Source organism: Coregonus clupeaformis, unplaced genomic scaffold (assembly GCF_020615455.1).
Source record: "Coregonus clupeaformis isolate EN_2021a unplaced genomic scaffold, ASM2061545v1 scaf0007, whole genome shotgun sequence".
Lineage (NCBI taxonomy): Eukaryota > Metazoa > Chordata > Actinopteri > Salmoniformes > Salmonidae > Coregonus > Coregonus clupeaformis.
This window is the reverse complement of record NW_025533462.1, coordinates 1,320,001-1,337,201: the sequence shown is the minus strand read 5'-3', so window position 1 is coordinate 1,337,201 and position 17,201 is coordinate 1,320,001. Positions and strand designations below refer to the sequence as shown.

The 17,201-nt window shown below is 43.6% G+C and overlaps 1 protein-coding gene across 5 annotated transcripts in view; it reads left to right on the top strand.

The window, feature by feature from the left end:
- Nucleotides 1–17,201, top strand: part of LOC121538976 (lysine-specific histone demethylase 1A) — a 41,737-nt gene that overhangs the window by 18,490 nt on the left and 6,046 nt on the right. For all 5 annotated transcript variants that reach the window (XM_041847137.2, XM_041847135.2, XM_041847136.2 and 2 more), the window contains 5 exons: nucleotides 967–1,099; nucleotides 1,249–1,436; nucleotides 7,155–7,269; nucleotides 11,769–11,896; nucleotides 13,732–13,878. In XM_041847137.2, the coding sequence (XP_041703071.1) occupies nucleotides 967–1,099; nucleotides 1,249–1,436; nucleotides 7,155–7,269; nucleotides 11,769–11,896; nucleotides 13,732–13,878 (711 nt within the window). The remainder of the gene's footprint in view (nucleotides 1–966; nucleotides 1,100–1,248; nucleotides 1,437–7,154; nucleotides 7,270–11,768; nucleotides 11,897–13,731; nucleotides 13,879–17,201) is intronic.

Here is a 17,201-nt window from a genome sequence, read left to right as displayed (position 1 = left end):
ATGTCCAGGCCCGTCTGAAGTTTGCTAGAGTGCATTTGGATGATCCAGAAGAGGATTGGGAGAATGTCATATGATCAGATGAAACCAAAATATAACTTTTTGGTAAAAACTCAACTCGTCGTGTTTGGAAGACAAAGAATGCTGAGTTGCATCCAAAGAACACCATACCTACTGTGAAGCATGGGGGTGGAAACAACATGCTTTGGGGCTGTTTTTCTGCAAAGGGACCAGGACGACTGATCCGTGTAAAGGAAAGAATGAATGGGGCCATGTATCGTGAGATTTTGAGTGAAAACCTCCTTCCATCAGCAAGGGCATTGAAGATGAAACGTGGCTGGGTCTTTCAGCATGACAATGATCCCAAACACACCGCCCGGGCAACGAAGGAGTGGCTTCGTTAGAAGCATTTCAAGGTCCTGGAGTGGCCTAGCCAGTCTCCAGATCTCAACCCCATAGAAAATCTTTGGAGGGAGTTGAAAGTCTGTGTTGCCCAGCGACAGCCCCAAAACATCACTGCTCTAGAGGAGATCTGCATGGAGGAATGGGCCAAAATACCAGCAACAGTGTGTGAAAACCTTGTGAAGACTTACAGAAAACGTTTGACCTGTGTCATTGCCAACAAAGGGTATATAACAAAGTATTGAGAAACTTTTGTTATTTACCAAATACTTATTTTCCACCATAATTTGCAAATAAATTAATTAAAAATCCTACAATGTGAATTTCTGGATTTTTTCTCCTCATTTTGTCTGTCATAGTTGACGTGTACCTATGATGAAAATTACAGGCCTCTCATCTTTTTAAGTGGGAGAACTTGCACAATTGGTGGCTGACTAAATACTTTTTTCCCCCACTGTATAACCCTCTCTCCCTTAGTCCCTGTAAACCATATATAACCCTCTCTCCCTTAGTCCCTGTAAACCATATATAACCCATGTTTTGTTGTGTTTTCTCTCTCCTGTCCAGGACGATGACTTTGAGTTCACAGGCAGCCACCTGACAGTGAGGAACGGCTACTCCTGTGTCCCTGTGGCTCTGGCCGAGGGCCTGGACATCAAACTGAACACAGCAGTACGACAGGTCCGATACACCGCCTCTGGTAAGTTTACAGGATGTGTGTGGGTAGCTGTCTTTTGTTTGTCAATCTGTGTGTCACTTTTGTTTATGTGTGTGTGTGTGTGTGTGTGTGTGTGTGTGTGTGTGTGTGTGTTGTTAAACTTGTTTGACTAACCATGTGTATATCTCCAGGCTGTGAGGTCATAGCAGTGAACACGCGCTCCACCACCCAGACATTCATATACAAGTGTGACGCGGTGCTGTGCACCCTACCTCTTGGTGTCATGAAGCAACAGCCCCCCGCCGTACAGTTTGTTCCCCCCCTGCCCGAGTGGAAGACCGCAGCTATCCAGAGGATGGGCTTTGGAAACCTCAACAAGGTACAGAACAATCCTCCAATTGGTGTTGTAACACTTTGCGTCTCTGTTATGTTTGGTGTTTGTACTGAGGTGCAAGTCCTTTGGGAGTCCTGCTGCAAAAACAAGGTACTGAAAATCCCTCACACACACATACATACATATACACACACACATATACATATATACATACACATATATATATACAGCTCTGGAAAAAATTAAGAGACCACTACAAATTTTTCTTCAATCAGCATCTCTACATGTATGACAGCCATTCCATTCCAGTGTCTGTTGAATTCCAACACAGGCACACCTCATTCTACTGAATTAGGTACTGATTAGGTGATCACCTGAACCAAATCTTATTTAACGAGGAAAAGTATAAAAACCACTGCTGTGGTCATCACTATCCTCTTGCAATAGGACCAGCTGGATGGCAAACACAATGCTAATAGTACCTCAAAGTAATATTAATCAAAAAATAACTATTGACCATGCCAAAAGAGTTGAAAGGGAAAGTTTTGAGTGAGGAAAAGAATGGTTCAATTCTGGCTTTACTGGCAGAGGGATACAGTTAGCGTCAGGTTGCTTCCATCCTTAAAATGTCAAAGACTGCGGTTCATAAGAACAAGGTCAAGCAGCAGACATTGGGGACAACAAAGCTACAGACCGGCAGATGGTCGAAAACGACTCTACTGACCGGGATGACCGCCAACTCATTCGAATGTCACTCAACAACCGTAGGATGACATCAAGTGACCTACAAAAAGAATGGCAAACGGCAGCTGGGGTGAAGTGCACGGCGAGGACGGTTCGAAACAGGCTCCTAGGGGCAGGGCTGAAGTCGTGCAAAGCTCGAAAAAAGCCCTTCATCAATGAGAAGCAAAGAAGAGCCAGGCTGAGGTTTGCAAAAGACCATAAGGATTGGACCGTAGAGGACTGGAGTAAGGTCATCTTCTCTGATGAGTCCAATTTTCAGCTTTGCCCAACACCTGGTTGTCTAATGGTTAGACGAAGACCTGGAGAGGCCTACAAGCCACAGTGTCTCGCACCCACTGTGAAATTTGGTGGAGGATCGGTGATGATCTGGGGGTGCTTCAGCAACGCTGGAGTCGGGCAGATTTGTCTTTGTGAAGGACGCATGAAATAAGCCACGTACAAGGTTGTCCTGGAAGAAAACTTGCTTCCTTTTGCTCTGACATTGTTCCCCAACTCTGAGGATTGGTTTTTCCAGCAGGACAATGCGCCATGCCACACAGCCAGGTCAATCAAGGTGTGGATGGTGGACCACCAGATGAAGACCCTGTCATGGCCAGCCCAATATCCAGACCTGAACCCCATTGAAAACTTCTGGAATGTGATCAAGAGGAAGATGGATGGTCACAAGCCATCAAACAAAGCTGAGCTGCTTGAATTTATGCGCCAGGAGTGGCATAAAGTCACCCAACATCAATGTGAAAGACTGGTGGAGAGCATGCCAAGACGCATGAAAGCTGTGATTGAAAATCAGGGTTATTCCACCAAATATTGATTTCTGAACTCTTCCTAAGTTTACATACACTCAATTAGTATTTGGTAGCATTGCCTTTAAATTGTTTAACTTGGGTCAAACGTTTCAGGTAGCCTTCCACAAGCTTCCCACAATAAGTTGGGTGAATTTTGGCCCATTCCTCCTGACAGAGCTTGTGTAACTGAGTCAGGTTTGTAGGCCTCCTTGCTCGCACATGCTTTTTCAGTTCTGCCCACAAATGTTCTATAGGATTGAGGTCAGGGCTTTGTGATGGCCACTCCAATACCTTGACTTTGTTGTCCTTAAGCCATTTTGCCACAACTTTGGAAGTATGCTTGGTGTCATTGTCCATTTGGAAGACCCATTTGCGACCGAGCTTTAACTTCCTGACTGATGTCTTGAGATGTTGCTTCAATATATCCACATAATTTTCCTTCCTCATGATGCCATCTAATTTGTGAAGTGCACCAGTCCCTCCTGCAGCAAAGCACCCCCACAACATGATGCTGCCACCCCCGTGCTTCACGGTTGGGATGGTGTTCTTCGGCTTGCAAGCGCTCCCCTTTTTCCTCCAAACATAACAATGGTCATTATGGCCAAACAGTTCTATTTTTGTTTCATCAGACCAGAGGACATTTCTCCAAAAAGTACTATCTTTGTCCCCATGTGCAGTTGCAAACCATAGTCGGGCTTTTTTATGGCGATTTTGGAGCAGTGGCTTCTTCCTTGCTGAGCGGCCTTTCAGGTTATGTCAATATAGGACTAGTTTTACTGTGGATATAGATACTTTTGTACCTGTTTCCTCCAGCATCTTCACAAGGTCCTTTGCTGTTGTTCTGGGATTGATTTGCACTTTTCGCACCAAAGTACGTTCATCTCTAGAACGCGTCTCCTTCCTGAGCGGTATGACGGCTGCGTGGTCCCATGGAATCATGTAGTAACCAAAAAAGTGTTAAACAAATCAAAATATATTTTATATTTGAGATTCTTCAGATAGCCACCCTTTGCATTGATGACAGCTTTGCACCCTCTTGGCATTCTCTCAACCAGCTTCAGGAAGTAGTCACCTGGAATGCATTTCAATTAACAGGTGTGCCTTCTTAAAAGTTAATTTGTGGAATTTCTTTCCTTAATGCATTTGAGCCAATCAGTTGTGTTGTGACAAGTTAGGGGGGGGGGGGGTATACAGAAGATAGCCCTATTTGGTAAAAGACCAAGTCCATATTATGGCAAGAACAGCTCAAATCAGCAAAGAGAAACGACAGTCCATCATTACTTTAAGACATGAAGGTTAGTCAATACGGAACATTTCAAGAACTTTGAAAGTTTCTTCAAGTGCAGTCGCAAAAACCATCAAGCGCTATGATGAAACTGGCTCTCATGAGGACCACCACAGGAATGGAAGACCCAGAGTTACCTCTGCTGCAGAGGATACGTTCATTAGAGTTTCCAGCCTCAGAAATGGCAGCCCAAATAAATGCTTCACAGAGTTCAAGCAACAGACATCTCAACATCAACTGTTTAGAGGGGACTGTGTGAATCAGGCCTTCATGGTCGAATTGCTGCAAATAAACCACTACTAAAGGACACCAATAATAAGAAGAGACCTGCTTGGACCAAGAAACACGAGCAATGGACATTAGCCCGGTGGAAATTTGTCCTTTGGTCTGGAGTCCAAATTGGAGATTTTTGGTTCCAACTGCCGTATTTTTGTGAGACGCGGTGTGGGTGAACAGACGATCTCCGCATGCGTAGTTCCCACTGTAAAGCATGGAGGAGGTGTTATGGTGTGGGGGTGCTTTGCTGGTGACACTGTCTGTGATTTATTTAGAAATCAAGGCACACTTAACCAGCATGGCTACCACAGTATTCTGCAGCGATACGCCATCCCATCTGGTTTGGGCTTAGTGGGACTATCATTTGTTTTTCAACAGGACAATGACCCAACACACCTCCAGGCTGTGTAATGGCTATTTTACCAAGAAGGAGAGTGATGGAGTGCTGCATCAGATGACCTGGCCTCCACAATCCCCTGACCTCAACCAAATTGAGATGGTTTGGGATGAGTCTGACCGCAGAGTGAAGGAAAAGCAGCCAACAAGTGCTCAGCATATGTGGGAACTCCTTCAAGACTGTTGGAAAAGCATTCCAGGTGAAGCTGGTTGAGAGAATGCCAATAGTGTGCAAAGCTGTCATCAAGGCAAAGGGTGGCTATTTGAAGAATCTCAAATATAAAATATATTTTGATTTGTTTACTTTTTTGGTTACTACATGATTCCATATGTGTTATTTCATAGTTTTGATGTCTTCACTATTACTCTACAATGTAGAAAATAGTAAAAATAAAGAAAAACCCTTGAATGAGTAGGTGTGTCCAAACTTTTGACTGGTACTGTATATACATACATACATACATACATACATACCGATATTTTCTTAAGCGCACTGGACTCCACGTGTATCGGCCAATCAATGAATCACTCCAGTCTTAATTCCAACCCTCAGATGTTCAGACTAACCCATCTTTCCCAGTACATTATCATTTTACTATTTCATTTTGCAACACATCCTTCTATTTTACTGATTTCTTACGAGGGTCTTGAACCTCTATTTGTACCATTTCTACAGAGATTGCCCTACAAATAAACACTTTACCTTATGGTTTTCCAGATCTCCTAACAGTACTGTTTGTAGGTCCATGTGAACACAAGACATTATGACTTAACAACCACTCCTTGCCCTGATGCCAAAAGCAGTACCAAAATAGATGATCTATTGATGATGTTCCCTCATGGCAGTCTGCACAGGGCTGACTGTCCAATGCCCCATATATTAAGCATTATTTTTGTGGTGAGAATTTTATATAATAGTGTAAATTGAAAAGAAAGGATCGATGCGTAAATTGTGGTTTTGTATAGCAGTTCATAAACCCGTTGCCATGGTATTGGGACATCAAAGAACTGTTCCCAACTGTCTTGAATTTGGTGCAGCATAGTTGTCAAACCTATAGACCCTAACTGAAATTGATATATTTTACGATTTATACAAGTCATTTTAAGCCATGGATGGTTTTTCATTGGAGGCAGACAACACCAATTTATTCCTTTTGCTTTTGAGCAATTGCCTCTTCCATTTTTGTGCCAGAGCTGCGATGAGTTGGTTATACTTTTGTATTGAGCATACACATCTCCATACACCTTTTCAATTGCTTGTGTAACAATTTTACAGTCCTTATTTACAATGTCAGTCATAAACATGGTACCTCCCTTATACATTTTATTAGTACATTGGAGTTTAGCCATATTATTTGCGGTTTTATTTGTTCTGGCTTTTCTGGAGGATGAAATTTGGAATTGTAACCAACTCTGTATTGCTTCATTTATAAACAAGGACAAGGTTACCTCTCTCCCCAAAATAGCTATTTATCCTGCTTTATATCAACCCAGAGAGAGAGAGGGAGGGAGGTTGAGTTGGAAGGTGTGCGGGTGAGTGAGTGTTTTGGCAATCTGTTAGTAATCAGATCAGAGTCCTCCTCCACGCTCTCCCCTCTTTTTCTTCCTGAGCCCTGATGTGCATCATCTACTGCAGAGTTTCAATCTGCTAATTCGGCTGCAGCAGAAAATGCTGCATTATTATGCAATGAGAGCTGTTTGTGGTGCCTCGTGGCCACCAGAGGGAGCTCTGTCTCTGGATCACTTGAATGGAGCAACTGTTTCTAATGACAGCGTTTGTATATGAAAAGATTAATGTGCGTGAAATGGGTCTTAAACAACTTCTCACGAATATAGAACAGTCAGTTGGAACCATAGAGATTATATAATTCAGTTGCTTTTAATACTGTGGGTTGGAACGATGTTGAAATGCAGTTGCTCAGACTTCTCACATTTGGTCCGGTTCCAGCTTTCCCTTGGGTGTCTCTTATAAAACAGTTCAATTCTGATTCATCTGACACTTCTGGGTTCTTTTTGATTACTAGTGTCATCAGAAAGGCCTAGAGCACAGAATTCCCCTTCCTCTGGCTCCCTGCTCCTACCTGTTCTGTTACCTCCCCACAGGGCATCAAACCAGGCTTATTGCCTAATTATTCACTTATATTCGACTCATTGCTCAACTCCAAACTTTGCCTGGGAAACTGTCCTGAATAGACTGACTAGACTCTGGTTGACTGGTATCTGTGTGGGGTGTATTGAGTCACTCATGCTGATGTTGTGTGTCCCTCCCGTCACCAGGTGGTGCTGTGCTTTGACCGTGTGTTCTGGGACCCCAGTGTGAACCTGTTTGGTCATGTGGGCAGCACTACAGCCAGCAGGGGAGAACTCTTCCTCTTCTGGAACCTCTACAAAGGTGAGTAGGGCTGGGCGATATGGGCAAAATATGTCACGGCCCCCCAAAAATATTAGACAGTATTTTCTGTTTTTGAATAATACAAGTTCGAAATGTGCTTTATGAGTAGTGCGTGACCCTAGGGTGGCATCAAATCAAATTGTATTTGTCACATACACGTGTTTAGCAGATGTTATAGCGGGTGTAGCAAAATGCTTGTGCTTCTAGCTCCGACAGTGCAGTAATATCTAACAATTACACAACATATACCCAATACACACAATAAAGTAAGGAATGGGATTTAAGAATATATACATATGGACAAGCAATGACAGAGCGGCATGGACTAAGATACAGAATAATATTATAGAATAGAATGCAGTATATACATATGAGATGAGTAGTGCAAGATATATAAACATTATTCAAGTGACTAGTGTTCCATTTCTTAAAGTGGCCAGTGATTTCAATAGGCAGCAGCAGCCTCTAATGTGCTAGTGATGGCTATTTAACAGTCTGATGGCCTTGAGATAGAAGCTGTTTTTCATTCTCTCGGTCCCAGCTTTGATGCACCTGTACTGACCTCGCCTTCTGGATGGTAGCGGGGTGAACAGGCAGTGGCTCGGGTGGTTGATGTCCTTGATTATCTTTTTGGCCTTCCTGTGACATCGGGTGCTGTATGTGTCTTGGAGGGCGGGTAGTTTGCCCCCGGTAATGCGTTCGGCAGACCGCACCACCCTCTGGAGAGCCCTGCAGTTGTGGGCGGTGCAGTTGCCGTACCAGGCGGTGATACAGCCCGACAGGATGCTCTCAATTGTGCATCTGTAAAAGTTTGAGGGTTTTAGGTGATAAGCCAAATTTCTTCAGCCTCCTGAGGTTGAAGAGGCTCTGTTGCGCCTTCTTCACTACACTGTCTGCGTGTGTGGATCATTTCAGTTTGTCGGTGATGTGTACGCCAAGAAACTTGAAGTTTCCACCTTCTCCACTGCGGTCCCGTTGATGTGGATAGGGGGGTGATTTCAATGGATCTTTCCCACTGTTCAATTCAACCGTTCCCCCACAAAATTAAGCATTTTCATCAATTTTTGCATTTCCTGCACTCATTTGAGATAATTTCCACACTGCCACGTAGGGCTGCACGATATGGTCAAATAATCTAGGCCTTATTTTTAACTAAATGTTGCAATTGTGATTTGACTTGTGAATTAGAGCAAAACACTTGCGTGAACTGTTGGAATTATGGAAATTGAATGATTATTCAAATTCTATAGTTAGAATATAATAATGGGCACTTTGAATAGTGTTTGACATGACAACAAATGAAAATGCCAGGGAGGAGTTATTGTGACAGTGTAGGAACCGAAGTGTTGACAAGTGTTTCCTAGGGGACTCTCTAATCTATGGCTAAATTGAATGTTTTCTCTTAGCTACTTCATGTAGCTAACATATTCTTGTTTCGCGTATTCCTCTTTGATTTAGAAGATACTGTTGCACAAACAACATGCAGATGTAGGACTACACCACCACTGGTATTATCAGGCTGTATAGCTAGTTACATTTGCTCTGACTCAGTCCATTTATTAGCTAGCTAGCGATTAGTATTAGCAATTAGCGGCTAACAAGGTTTAGGCCCAACTTACTAAGAAAATACAAACTAGCTGTTTGCAGATGTAAGAAACACAAACTAATAGTGTAATTATATTACGCTAGTGGATTTATATTAAGAAGCAAGTTGAAAACAGCATCGTTGTCATCAACATTGTTGCATGTGCTGCAATGACCATGCAGAGACTGAACAGGAGTCTCGTGCTCTAGGAACAACATGGAGGGAGAGCGGAGAGAGATGAATCAAGTAGCGAAGTAAACTATAAACATGGACGTTACACACGGCATATCACATTTAACAAACCAAACATTCAAATACCGTTATAGAAGGTAAAGTAAAAACCCAAACCGGTCCGTGCATCAACACCGGTATATTGTAAAATACGGTATACGGCCCAGCCCTAAAGATGAGCACAGTGAACCAGTCAATTCTCTCTGAACTGTGATGGGCCTAATTTGACTTTTTATTTTGTTTTTAATAGTCTATCCTTTCATCTCCTTCATTGCACTGATCAGAAAGAACTGACCAGGTGAAAGCCAGCCTGATGATAAGCTTCTTCCACCCTTTAGTTGTAAATTGTAACGTCTTCTCCCGTGCAGATAAAGGGGAGGAAACAGGGAGAGGATGGATTTATAAGCAACTGAGTTAGAGACGTGGTGATATTTGGATGTAGTCACTCATTTTGACTTGGGACAGAATTTCCTTCTCTGAATGAACACGACTACATTTTCACAGTGGTGGAAAAAGTACTCAATTGTCATACTTGAGTAAATGTAAAGATATCTTAATAGAAAATGGCTCATGTAAAAGAGAAAGTCATGCATTAAAATACTACTTGAGGTAAAGTATAAAAGTATCTGGTTTTAAATATACACTACCATTCAAAAATTTGGGGTCACTTAGGAATGTCCTTGTTTTCGAAAGAAAAGCATTTTTTGTCCATTAAAAGAACATCAAATTGATCAGAAATACAGTGTAGACATTGTTAATGTTGTAAATGGCTATTGTAGCTGGAAACGGCTGATTTTTACTGGAATATCTACGTAGGCGCACAGAGGCCCATTATCAGCAACCATCAGTCCTGTGTTCCAATGGCACGTTGTGTTTGCTAATCCAAGTTTATCATTTTAAAAGGCTAATTGATCATTAGAAAACCCTTTTGCAATTATGTTAGCACAGCTGAAAACTGTTGTGCTGATTAAAGAAGCAATACAACTGGCCTTCTTGTGACTAGTTGAGTATATGGAGCATCAGCAATTGTGGGTTCGATTACAGGCTCAAAATGGCCAGAAATAACTTTCTTCTGAAACTCGTCAGTCTATTCTTGTTCTGAGAAATGAAGGCTATTCCTTTCGAGAAAATGCCAAGAAACTGAAGCTCTCGTACAACGCTGTGTACTACTCCCTTCACAGAACAGCGCAAACTGTCTCTAACCAGAATAGAAAGAGGAGTGGGAGGCCCTGGTGCACAACTGAGCAAGAGGACAAATATATTAGAGTGTCTAGTTTGAGAAACAGACGCCTCATAGGTCCTCAACTGGCAGCTTCATTAAATAGTACCCGCAAAACACCAGTCTCAACGTCAACAGTGAAGAGGCAACTCCGGGATGCTGACCTTCTAGGCAGAGTTGCAAAGACAACGCCATATCTCAGACTGGCCAATAAAAATAAACGATTAAGATGGGCAAAAGAACACAGACACTGGACAGAGGAATATTGGAAAAAAGTTATGGACAGACAAATCGAAGTTTGAGGTGTTTGGATCACAAAGAACAACATTTGTGAGATGCAGACCAAATGAAAAGATGCTGGAGGAGTGCTTGATGCCATCTGTCAAGCATGGTGGAGGCAATGTGATGGTCTGGGGGTGCTTTGGTGGTGGTAAAGTGGGAGATTTGTACAGGGTAAAAGGGATCTTGAAGAAGGAAGGCAATCACTCCCATTTTGCAACGCCATGCCATACCCTGTGGACGGCGCTTGATTGGAGCCAACAAGGACAATGACCCAAAGCAAAGCACAGTCACCGGATCTCAACCCTATTGAGCTGTTGTGGGAGCAGCTTGACCGTATGGTACGTAGGAAGTGCCCATCAAGCCTATCCAACTTGTGGGAGGTGCTTCAGGAAGCATGGGGTGAAATCTCTTCAGATTACCTCAACAAATTGACAACTAGAATGCCAAAGGTCTGCAAGGCTGTAATTGCTGCAAATGGAGGATTCTTTGACGAAAGCAAAGTTTGAAGGACACAATTATTATTTCAATTAAAACTCATTATTTCTAACCTTGTCAATGACTACATTTCCTATTCACTTTGCTATATTTCCTATTCAAACTAATTTCATGTATGTTTTCATGGAAAACAAGGACATTTCTAAGTGACCCCAAACTTTTGAACGGTAGTGTATTTAAGTACAGTGGTGGGAAAAGTACTTAATTGTCATACTTGAGTAAAAGTAAATGCCATATATCATATTCCATAGATTAAGCAAACCAGACGGCACAATTGTCTTGCTGCTTTCTTTACAGATAGCCAGGGGCACACTCCAACACTCAGACATCATTTACAAACGCAGTATTTGTGTTCAGTAAGTCCACCATAACAGAGGCAGTTGGGATGACAGAGCGTTACATTGATAAGTCTGTGAATTGGACCATATTGCTGTCCTGCCTGAGCATTTGAAATGTAACGAGTACTTTTGGGTGTCTGGGAAAATGTATAAAGTACAGATTTTCTTTAGGAATGTAGGGGAGTAAAAGTTATCCAAAATATAAATAGTAAAGTACAGATACCCCACAAAACGACTTAATTGGTACTTCAAAGTATTTTTACTTAGTTACTTTACACAACTGCATTTTCACATGCCTTTTTGACAGTGTTACTGCGAAATTGACCCATGTGTTTTTTCCCCCTCCCAGCCCCCATACTGCTGGCGCTGATGGCCGGAGAGGCGGCCGGCATCATGGAGAACATCAGCGACGACGTTATTGTTGGACGCTGCCTCGCCATCCTTAAAGGTATCTTCGGAAGCAGCGCAGTACCTCAGGTATGTGTGAATTTGCTTGTTTTGTACATAAAAATATGGCCGCCACCGGTCCTCCCATCACGGAACATAGACTTGAATCGTAATATCCGTTCTAGTTATTTTATTTATATACACTGCTCAAAAAAATAAAGGGAACACTTAAACAACACAATGTAACTCCAAGTTAATCACACTTCTGTGAAATCAAACTGTCCACTTAGGAAGCAACACTGATTGACAATACATTTCACATGCTGTTGTGCAAATGGAATAGACAACAGGTGGAAATTATAGGCAATTAGCAAGACACCCCCAATAAAGGACTGGTTTTGCAGGTGGTGACCACAGACCACTTCTCAGTTCCTATGCTTCCTGGCTGATGTTTTGGTTACTTTTGAATGCTGGCGGTGCTTTCACTCTAGTGGTAGCATGAGACGGAGTCTACAACCCACACAAGTGGCTCAGGTAGTGCAGCTCATCCAGGATGGCACATCAATGCGAGCTGTGGCAAGAAGGTTTGCTGTGTCTGTCAGCGTAGTGTCCAGAGCATGGAGGCGCTACCAGGAGACAGGCCAGTACATCAGGAGACGTGGAGGAGGCCTGGCAACAACCCAGCAGCAGGACTGCTACCTCCGCCTTTGTGCAAGGAGGAGCAGGAGGAGCACTGCCAGAGCACTGCCAGAGCCCTGCAAAATGACCTCCAGCAGGCCACAAATGTGCATGTGTCTGCTCAAACGGTCAGAAAAAGACACCATGAGGGTGGTATGAGGGCCCGACGTCCATAGGTGGGGGTTGTGCTTACAGCCCAACACTGTGCAGGACGTTTGGCATTTGCCAGAGAACACCAAGATTGGCAAATTCGCCACTGGCGCCCTGTGCTCTTCACAGATGAAAGCAGGTTCACACTGAGCACGTGACAGAGTCTGGAGACGCCGTGGAGAACGTTCTGCTGCCTGCAACATCCTCCAGCATGACCGGTTTGGCGGTGGGTCAGTCATGGTGTGGGGTGGCATTTCTTTGGGGGGCCACACAGCCCTCCATGTGCTCGCCAGAGGTAGCCTGACTGCCATTAGGTACCGAGATGAGATCCTCAGACCCCTTGTGAGACCATATGCTGGTGCGGTTGGCCCTGGGTTCCTCCTAATGCAAGACAATGCTAGACCTCATGTGGCTGGAGTGTGTCAGCAGTTCCTGCAAGAGGAAGGCATTGATGCTATGGACCGCCCGTTCCCCAGACCTGAATCCAATTGAGCACATCTGGGACATCATGTCTCGCTCCATCCACCAACGCCACGTTGCTCCACAGACTGTCCAGGAGTTGGCGGATGCTTTAGTCCAGGTCTGGGAGGAGATCCCTCAGGAGACCATCCGCCACCTCATCAGGAGCATGCCCAGGCGTTGTAGGGAGGTCATACAGGCACGTGGAGGCCACACACACTACTGAGCCTCATTTTGACTTGTTTTAAGGACATTACATCAAAGTTGGATCAGCCTGTAGTGTGGTTTTCCACTTTAATTTTGAGGGTGACTCCAAATCCAGACCTCCATGGGTTGATACATTTGATTTCCATTGATAATTTTTGTGTGATTTTGTTGTCAGCAAATTCAACTATGTAAAGAAAAAAGGATTTAATAATATTATTTCATTCATTCAGATCTAGGATGTGTTATTTTAGTGTTCCCTTTATTTTTTTGAGCTCCAACCACCAGTCAAATACATCATGAAAAACGTGTCATATGTAGTTATTCATGTTATTCATGTTGGTTAGGGTTGGAACTGTTTAGTGTTTCCCAACCATGTTTACTGGAATCTAATATCGGCATGGAAACTCGCCGCTTTCTGTTTGTCACGGCAGCCCAAGGAAACGGTGGTGACGCGTTGGCGTGCCGACCCCTGGGCGCGGGGCTCCTACTCGTACGTGGCGGCCGGTTCCTCCGGTAACGACTATGACCTCATGGCCCAGCCCATCACCCCTGGCCCTGCCATCCCCGGAGCGTCACAGGTAACCACTAACACATGGGACCACTAAGAAATACGATACATTGCGAGACAGTTTCCCAGATACAAATTAAGCCTAGTCCTGGGTCAATAAGTACGCTCAGTGGAAAACACATACACTACATACTACGCTGTACTACCCTATACCACTTTGTACTCTGCTTTGGGATTAAGGCTGTAAACACTACATACATAAAAATAGCTGCAAGCAGCAATGCTGGGGTTACGCTATGTGTCCACTGTGCCACGATCAGGGAAAATGTGTCACTTCGCCCTAGGACGAGTTACTTCTGTAATGTTTACCACACTTGCCAAATATCAGAATTCAAAATCAAACTGATCATGAAATTGCATGATCAGTTTGATTTTGAAGTATTTTTGACCATTTTCAATGATGCTGACGACTTTAAAAGTCTTATTCTCCAGAACCACTGGACCAATCGGCATCAAATTTGGCATATAGCATCTATGGATGCACATCTTCAAACGCAAAACTCTGGCTGAAACAATATGGCCGCTCTGAGCCAACATTGTTTTTTCCTGTCCGACAGCGCCACAATGTGGACGAACTCAACCATACTTTACACGTTAGCTAGACTCATATCCTTGAGCATGTGTGCCAAATTCCATCACTCTGAGTCAAACAGATCAAGAGATATAGAAATATGCTCGTTATTGCGCCACCGTGTGGTCGATCTGTATGTGCTTGCATATGTTAAGTTTGCAGCATGTGTACCAAGTTTTATTACGATTTGAATATCCGTGACTGATTTATAGGCATATACAGTGGGGAGAACAAGTATTTGATACACTGCCGATTTTGCAGGTTTTCCTACTTACAAAGTATGTAGAGGTCTGTAATTTTTATCATAGGTACACTTCAACTGTGAGAGACGCAATCTAAAACAAAAATCCAGAAAATCACATTGTATGATTTTTAAGTAATTCATTAGCATTTTATTGCATGACATAAGGATTTGATAAAGCATAACTTAATATTTGGTACAGAAACCTTTGTTTGCAATTACAGAGATCATAAGTTTCCTGTAGGTCTTGACCAGGTTTGCACACACTGCAGCAGGGATTTTGGCCCACTCCTCCATACAGACCTTCTCCAAATCCTTCAGGTTTCGGGGCTGTCGCTGGGCAATACGGACTTTCAGCTCCCTCCAAAGATTTTCTATTGGGTTCAGGTCTGGAGACTGGCTAGGCCACTCCAGGACCTTGAGATGCTTCTTACGGAGCCACTCCTTAGTTGCCCTGGCTGTGTGTTTCGGGTCGTTGTCATGCTGGAAGACCCAGCCACGACCCATCTTCAATGCTCTTACTGAGGGAAGGAGGTTGTTGGACAAGATCTCGCAATACATGGTCCCATCCATCCTCCCCTCAATACGGTGCAGTCGTCCTGTCCCCTTTGCAGAAAAGCATCCCCAAAGAATGATGTTTCCACGTCCATGCTTCACGGTTGGGATGGTGTTCTTGGGGTTGTACTCATCCTTCTTCTTCCTCCAAACACGGCGAGTGGAGTTTAGACCAAAAAGCTCTATTTTTGTCTCATCAGACCACATGACCTTCTCCCATTCCTCCTCTGGATCATCCAGATGGTCATTGGAAAACTTCAGACGGGCCTGGACATGCGCTGGCTTGAGCAGGGGGACCTTGCGTGCGCTGCAGGATTTTAATCCATGACGGCGTAGTGTGTTACTAATGGTTTTCTTTGAGACTGTGGTCCCAGCTCTCTTCAGGTCATTGACCAGGTCCTGCCGTGTAGTTCTAGGCTGATTCCTCACCTTCCTCATGATCATTGATGCCCCACGAGGTGAGATCTTGCATGGAGCCCCAGACCGAGGGTGATTGACCGTCATCTTGAACTTCTTCCATTTTCTAATAATTGCACCAACAGTTGTTGCCTTCTCACCAAGCTGCTTGCCTATTGTCCTGTTGTACTTGTGCAGGTCTATAATTTTATCCCTGATGTCCTTACACAGCTCTCTGGTCTTGGCCATTGTGGAAAGGTTGGAGTCTGTTTGATTGAGTGTGTGGACCAGTGGCGGCTCCTGAAAAAATTCTCAGGGGGGGCAATTTTTCTGATGATTTAGGTGACCTACACACATTTTAAAAAAGATATGTCCAGCAACAACATGAAGACAGGGGCAGCATATAAGTCAATACCAGAAGCATTTATTGACTGATCTCAAAAGTGTTGGCTTACCAGGGTTGGTGGAGCCCTCAGTTTCATCTTTGCCTCGCAAAGCTAACTCAAACACTCCGCAAAACTTCACACACTGGATTAGCCGGCTGAGGATGTGGCGGTTCTTGCTAATGTCGTAGTAAATATATTTGTTATAGTGAATATGGAATATGATATGTTGAGTAAAATGTTGTGCTAAGATCTATTTAGGTCAGGAGCTGGTTATAAGTTCTGTTCCTATCCAATAACAATGGACAAAAGGGTCCTATCTTGTCAGCCTTGTCAGTTTCAGTTCTCCAGTAAACTTGTGATTATCAACACTAACCTCATCGTTGTGGCGGCGGACAGCTAGCCTGTATCCCTCATCCAGTTGAGTGGGAATGTTCACTCTCCCCAAAGCAGACAATCTCAAACAGCTATCCATGTGGGTCTTTGACAGCTCATGTTTCTTAATCTTTCCTGAAAGATGGTGCATGTCCGTTACACACCAGTCGCTGTCCAAGCGGTGCTGTCTGCCGTGCCGCCTTCAGGGTGAAAGAGTAAGCAGGGGGTAGCAGAAGACTGCATTAGCTACATCGCAGCCTGCTAGCCAGGTTTTTCGTTCGTACCAATTTTTGGAAAATCCTCGGGTGTAGGACTTCCCCCCTTTAGTAGAAACCTGTTGAATTATTAAATTTGGTCTGGGAGGTCCTAATTGTTTCGTTGCCAATTTATCTTAATTTGTTCGCCGACAAAAAGTAACTTATTTCAAAGAGACAATCGAGTTGCACTGAACGCTATAGCCATTTTCACAGTAGTAGTGAATTGATTGATGAGGCTACCCGCTCTTTTTTTAGTTACGTTCATGGTTACGTTACGTATGACGAAAGCGCGTAAGTGCAAGCCCTCAGAAACCCATAGAGATTGTATTGAAAGCTCTGATATTTGAAAAAAATTGATTTTACATTAGAGGCTATGAGAGACTTCTGGGCGATTTTCAACCTGACTGAAATCACCCCAAAAGGGGGGGCATTTGAAGCACGACTTTAGCCTGATTGGACATTTAGTGGCACTGTGGCAGATCAGACGTCTAGATTACAACACTGATAACTACTGTTGCCGTGATATAATTGATTAGAAAAAAAATCCCTTCCTTT